The sequence below is a fragment of the Nannospalax galili genome, unplaced genomic scaffold (genome assembly GCF_000622305.1).
Source record: "Nannospalax galili isolate Female #2095 unplaced genomic scaffold, S.galili_v1.0 scaffold332, whole genome shotgun sequence".
Classification (NCBI taxonomy): Eukaryota; Metazoa; Chordata; class Mammalia; order Rodentia; family Spalacidae; genus Nannospalax; species Nannospalax galili.
Genome location: NW_008333794.1, coordinates 1,619,530 through 1,625,708, shown reverse-complemented (window position 1 = coordinate 1,625,708; position 6,179 = coordinate 1,619,530). Strand labels below are relative to the sequence as shown.

The following is a 6,179-nucleotide window of genomic DNA, read 5'->3' as shown; positions in this document are numbered from 1 at the left end:
ATTCCTAGTCACAGTCAGAGACTTTTTGAGCTCCTTGGCATGTGAGCATGGATATAAAGTCATCATGTAGATTTCAATGATAATGTTTTTCACATCTACTAATTATTAAGTGGTAATGTTTTTCACATCTACTAATTATTTTTTATCATTTTTAAAAATTTTTAATAACTACATGATTAGAGGAAGCATTTCACTACAGATTTAACATATTCAGTAAACATGAAATTCCTGAAATGAGATCCCTGACCTAGAAGCATCAACCTGGGAGTGTTCCAGAAATGTAAATTCTTAGGGCTCCTCACAGACCGACTGAGCTCAAAGCTCACCTGAGGCTTAATACTCTTTGAACACACCCTCCTAATGAATCCATGCTGGCTCAAGTTTGGAAGACACTGGTTTTGAACAAACTTCGTTTATTTAGCTCATGACTCTGCAGTTGGCAGTGTGGCTGGGCTCAGCTGGCAGCTCTTCCCAGGCTCAGCCCGACTCCTTCAGGTTCCTCATCATCACTTTGCTTGTCTTTGCTGGCTCTGTCACTCAGGGCTTCAGCTGGGACACTATACTGATGCTGTTGTTTTCTACATGGGCTTTTGTTCTGGAGCAGGCTAGCCTAGGCTACCTCAGCCAGAAGTCCTGGGAGAATAAAGCTTGCAAGGCCTTTGAGGCCTGGTCTTGAAGATGGCGACTCATCACATCAGCATATGCCTGGCCAGAATTCATGGTGGTAGCTGAGATCTGAGCACTGGGGACTTAGATGTCAGGCTTGAAGGGAAGAACCACAAAGTCGCTCCACAGGTATGACTCCTAGAGGACACACCTCTATCCCAGGGTCTCAGAGAAGAACCTTTCCCCAGGATAGTTTCTGTGTTAGGCACAGAATCCTGCCTCACTACTATCCACCTATGAGGAGTTAGATATTGCTCTTCCCCATTATACCAGAAAAACCAAGAGTAGCTTAGGGACTCCCTATGTATGATGGGAAGGGAAATTGGAAGGGGAAAGGCTCATGGGAACCTTCTAGAAACCAAGGAGAGCCTCAGGGGAGGTGGGTCCCAAACTTGGCCATGGCTCCCTCTGGCCTCAGTTGTCTTGGCTCTAAGAAGCCACAGGAACGAGATCCCCTTTCCAGTGTTGATATGGACACAGGAGCATGGCTTCAGCCTCACGAAGCAGAACCTCTGATCTTGGATGTGGTGTCCTGGACAAAGACAGAGACACCCTGGAAGAGGTGTGCTGACTGCAGTGCTGGAGCCAGGAACTCTGCAGGGCCGTAGGCTGTGCAGCAGAGTTGTAGCTCAGCAGGGTCACTGGGTTCCAACATGACCTTCTTCCAGGTATAACAACATTCCCATCTCAGAGTGGGGCCTGTGAATGAGCTTGTTGAAGTATCTCTGAGCTGCAGAGTAGGAGAGACCACAGCAGCGAGCTCCTGCCTCAGCCTTCCCACACCTCCAGTCAGCACTGGAAGAATCAGCTTTGATGACAGGAGCCTCAATGATGAAGCCTGCTGCTCCAGTCAGTCTTTTCCTCCCTCCCTCCCTCCCTCCCTTCCTTTCTCCTTCTTTCCTTCCTTCTTCCTGTTTAGATAGTCTCACTATGTAGCCCAAACTGGCCTCAAATTTTCAACCCTTCTGCTTCAACCTTCCTCCTTCCTTCTCTCCCCTCTTTCCCTCCCTTCTTCCCTCCCTCTCTCCCATTTCTCCCTCCCTTCCTTCTTTCCTTCCTTTTTTCTCCTTCCTTCCCTCCCCTTTCCCCTTCCTCCCTCCCTCCCTCCCTCTGTTCCTTCTTTCCATTCATTTTTGTTTTTTTGAGATAAAGTTTCACTATATAGCTTACACTGGCCTCAAACCTGTGATCCTCTTGCCTCAGCACCCCCCCACCCCCCAGTGCTGGAGTTACAAGTGGGAACCACCTCCTGCCCAGCCTTTTCATGAATGCAGGTGAAGAACAACCCATTTCATCCTCTCAAGGGTTCCCCTTCTCCCTGCTGTTCCTCCAGGTTCCCCCGAGAGAGCAGTGAGCACGCAGTGCCTGTGGGTCTTAGGACAGGCACTCTACTCACCTAGAGTGCATGCGCCTCCCTCTGGTGCTGGGGGTTTGGAGTGACTGTGACAATCCTTTTTTACAAATGAGAACACTAAGGCTGGATGTGCTAAAGGAATTTCCCTCAGTGAAAGAAGTCAAATCTAAGCTCATTTTCCTGTTACCCTGCCCTGCCTGCCTTCTTCTCCTGGCCCTCTTACTCCCCATTCACCTTGCTGGATGCTTCCCTAGAGGTCAGTGTGATGTTTCTGACTCTGGGCTGTCTGACAGGTGCATAGTGGATCTGACATTCCCTCTTTTTCTGCTGGAACTCTGCAGTGCTCTCCTATCCTTCAGTGGCCAGGCACTGTCTTCCTCACCATGGGGGTGTGGTCATTAAAATTCAGATGCTGTTTACAAAGCACTTTGCACATGATTCTGATAATATGAGGTCTTTTTATTATAAACATGACTGAAAATTTCCATATACTGTGGTTGCAGAGGGTCACATCCAGTGTGGGGCAGGGGAGACCTGGACCCACACTCCCTGCATTATGAATGTTCATCTTGAGAGGGATAGAGAGGGCATGTCTGTCAGCCTCCTGGTCTCCCAGGTAAGGAGCTGAGTGAGACCCAGGGGTCTGGAGCAACTTCCCAAATCCTGTAACAAGATGGTGACTAAGTTAGCTGTGAAGTTGGCCAATATGCTGCTCTGCTATTCACAGTGGAGGGGAGTGAAAGGGGAGGTGATCTTTTCTAGTTTGTGGTCAGGTCTCCATTTATATTGTCTTCATAAATGAGGAGGATCCAAGGCTCTAAATAAATGCGCTGGATACCAACACTGGTGTTTTCCCTGTGACTTTGTGTGTGTGTCTAAACTGCACTCAGCTCAGGAGACTTTTGCAATACACATCACATCTGTAATGCAGGTTGGAAAAGTTTAGCCCAGGATGGATGCCTGGGGAACTGTCACATGCAGAACAAGGTCCTTGGCTTGTATTTGTACCTGCAGTGTCTGGCACAGCTGCCAGGGCAGGCTGGGAGTTTTCTGAGGGCCCTGGGGGTTGGTAGGGCAGGGTCACCCAGTCTTCTCTCCACCTTTGTCACAGGGAGGACTGAGCATGTGTCTATGAGGAAGTACAAACAGCACCTCAGGTCCCCTCACAGCCAGGGTGTTGAGGAGTGCCCATCTTTGTGATACCTGGCCAGTTCTTGTCCTTGCTGCCCTCCTGACATCTGGTTTTGTGTCTGCAGGAGCTTCCCTGGGTGCATGTGCAGCCACTGCGGAAGAGCCAGGCCCAGAGGGCCTCACCTCCACCTCCCTGCTGGACCTGCTGCTACCCACTGGCTTTGAGCCACTGGACTCGGAGGAGCCCAGTGAGGCCATGGGCCTGGGTATTGGCTTGGCTCCAGGCTCAGGCTTCCCCAGCGAGGACAGTGAGGAATCACGGCTCCTGCAGCCACCTCAGTATTTCTGGGAAGAGGAGGAACTGAATGGCTCCAGTCTGGACCTGGGCCCCACTGCAGGTACCTCTGCTCACTTAGAGTGCAGACTATCAGGATGAGGCAGGTTGGCAGGGGCTGGAGGCCAAGGACTGGTTCCTACCCCAGCCCTCTTTCCTGTTCCCTCTTGGTGTTTGCTAGGCTGCCTTACCCACCATCACAGCCACATCTCTTTCCCTTCAATAGTATCTGCTGTTTACTGAGTCCAGGGCACCAAGCTGGCCACATTCAGCTGGATGGTGTCAAGGCATACAGCAGGCTCCCAGCACTGATTGCTGCAACCTTTGAGGTGAGGTCTTTGCTTGATGGGGGTTTCATTTTTAAAAGATTAGGAAGAAAGGGCATGTGGTATCAAAATTTAGCCATAAATCTAACTGGAAGGTAGTTGCTACAAGTTTAGTTACTTCTCTCTGAAACTGTAGGAATATTGTTTTTACTTGAAGTATTTCTTTTGGGTTTTTTTGTTTGTTTGTTTGTTTGGTTGGTTTTGGGGTTTTTTTGGGGGGGTTGGCCTGTTTGAGACAGGGTCTCCCTATAGCCCCAGCTGGCCTGGATTTGATATGTAGACCAGGCTGGCCTTGAACTCATGGAGATCTGCCTGCCTCTGCCTCCTGAGTGCTGGATTAAAGGCATGCACCACCACGCCTGGCTTACTTGAAGTATTTCTTAATTGTATTTCCATGCCATTAATTATCTTTTCATGATCCAATTTTTAATGGCTATGTAGTTCCCATGCCTGGGTCATCATCTGGGTCAGGATCTCTCTGTTCCTATGGTTTCCAGGCTGAGTTGGAGAGGCAAAAGTTCTCACACATTTTCACATTACCCTGGTTATTTCCTTAGGATAATGTCTAGAATGAAATCACTAGGTTGAGCAATGTCTCCATGAGGACCAGGCATAATGGCACACACCTTTAATCACAGCACTCTGGAGGCAGAGGCAGGTGGGTCTCTGTGAGATCAAGGCCAGCCTGCTCCATAGTGAGTTCCAGGCTAGCTGGGGTTAAAGGAGTCCCTGTCTCAAAAAACAAAGAGATGTCTCTGGCAGCATTCTTCCCAGAAGACAGGGAACCAAGACAGTCCCAGGAGATTTTCTTACAGAGCAGTTGACTTTACAAAGGGCTGGGAAGGATGTAGGAGAATCACCAGGGATCCAGGGCTGGCTACAGATGCATGCTGTCATCTCTAGGCACAGAGGAACCAGCAGGTGGCCTGAGAGAGGCGACCAGGAGAAGCTGTCTCTGGCCTCCTTCCCACCCTGCAACTTGGCTCCTGGCTGCCCCCATTGCCCTTGTTCCCGACCTCCCATTGAGAAGCCTGCTAGAGACAGGACCATGGGAGCCTGGGGATGCAACTGACCAGGTCGGCCTGGGGCAGAGGCAGGGTAGAGGATTAGAGAGTCCATCAGGAGGGCAGGCACAGCAACTCTGCTGCCGACAGCATGGATCTTTCCAAGGGCTTCTGGAAGCATTTCTAAATGACCTCCAGAAAAATTGCTCTTGTTCCAGCAAGCACCCACCAGAGCTGTTTAGTGCCACGGTTTGGGATGCTTCCCACCACTGAGTTCTGTCACCTAAAAACCTTTGTCCATTAGCCAGGAATAGTGGCCCAGACTTGTGGTTCCAGCACTCAGGAGGCTGAAATAGGAGGATCATGAGTTGGAGACCAGTCTAGACTATGATGTAGCAAGGTCCTGTCTCAGAAAAAGCCAAGGGCTGGAGATGAGGCTCAGAGGCAGGGCTGCCTGCTTAGAATGTGCAAGGGCCTGGCTTCCATCCTCAGCACTCCACAAGGAGGGGTAAGCAACTGACCAGGTCGGCCTGGGGCAGAGGCAGGGTCAATTAGATAGAAAAATCATAATGGTCTTTGCTAATGACCTCTTTTTTATATTTTATTTATTTTTATTTTATGTGTATGTGTGTATTTGCCTTCATGGATGTAAGTGCACCTGTGTGGTAAAGTGCCTGCGGACATCAGAAGAGAGCATCAGAGCCCCTGAAACTGGAGTTAGGGATGGTTGTTAGTCATCATGTGGGAGCTGGGAATCTAACCTGGGCCTTCTGCAAGAACAGCCAGTGCTCTTCACTATTAATCCATCTCTTGAGTCCCATTAATGGCCTCTTAATATATAGAGAGAATATATACTTAATATACAGAGAGTGCATGATCATTATTAATGGTATTCTGAACATAGACTATATGCATATATTCTGTACAATACATGTTATAGATATTATGTACGATGACCATTTGTAGTTTTCCTTTGGGATTTGAAACATGGAGTAGTTAAGAGGTGGGTTCCACCCTGCCTATTAACAGCAGCTGATACCAGTAAGGAATGTGGCCATAAGCTCTGTTTTCTCACCTAGGAAATGGGGGTGACTCATGGCACCCACCTTGCAGGGAGGTATGGCTGAAATGAAGTGATGCCCTCCCAGCACTCGGCACAGTTCTTGGTGCATGGGAAGTGCTCTGAAAATGATTGCTATTGCTATTGTTATCATTTCCACATTTTTCTCTATTGAGGCTTTAATTTTTTCTGCTACTGTTCAATTTTCATATAGAAAGGATGCTGATGTCTCTGTCACATACAAACAGAAAGCATTTTCCAGTTTCTCAACTGCTTTTATTTTATTTTTTAAGTATGCATGTGC

The 6,179-nt window shown here is 48.6% G+C and overlaps 1 protein-coding gene across 2 annotated transcripts in view; it reads left to right on the top strand.

Moving 5' to 3' along the window:
• The first annotated feature begins 3,276 nt into the window (after positions 1 to 3,276).
• Podxl2 (podocalyxin like 2) overlaps positions 3,277 to 6,179 on the top strand; it is a 38,943-nt gene continuing 36,040 nt past the window's right edge. The window contains exons 1-2 of one of the 2 annotated variants that reach the window (XM_008828567.2): positions 3,414 to 3,549; positions 3,712 to 3,814. Coding sequence is in view for 1 of the 2 variants with exons in the window: in XM_029561326.1 (XP_029417186.1) it covers positions 3,408 to 3,549 (142 nt within the window). In the remaining variant the exon portion in view is untranslated. Of the gene's footprint in view, positions 3,550 to 3,711; positions 3,815 to 6,179 lie in introns of both variants that reach the window. The other variant, XM_029561326.1, reaches the window with a different exon arrangement.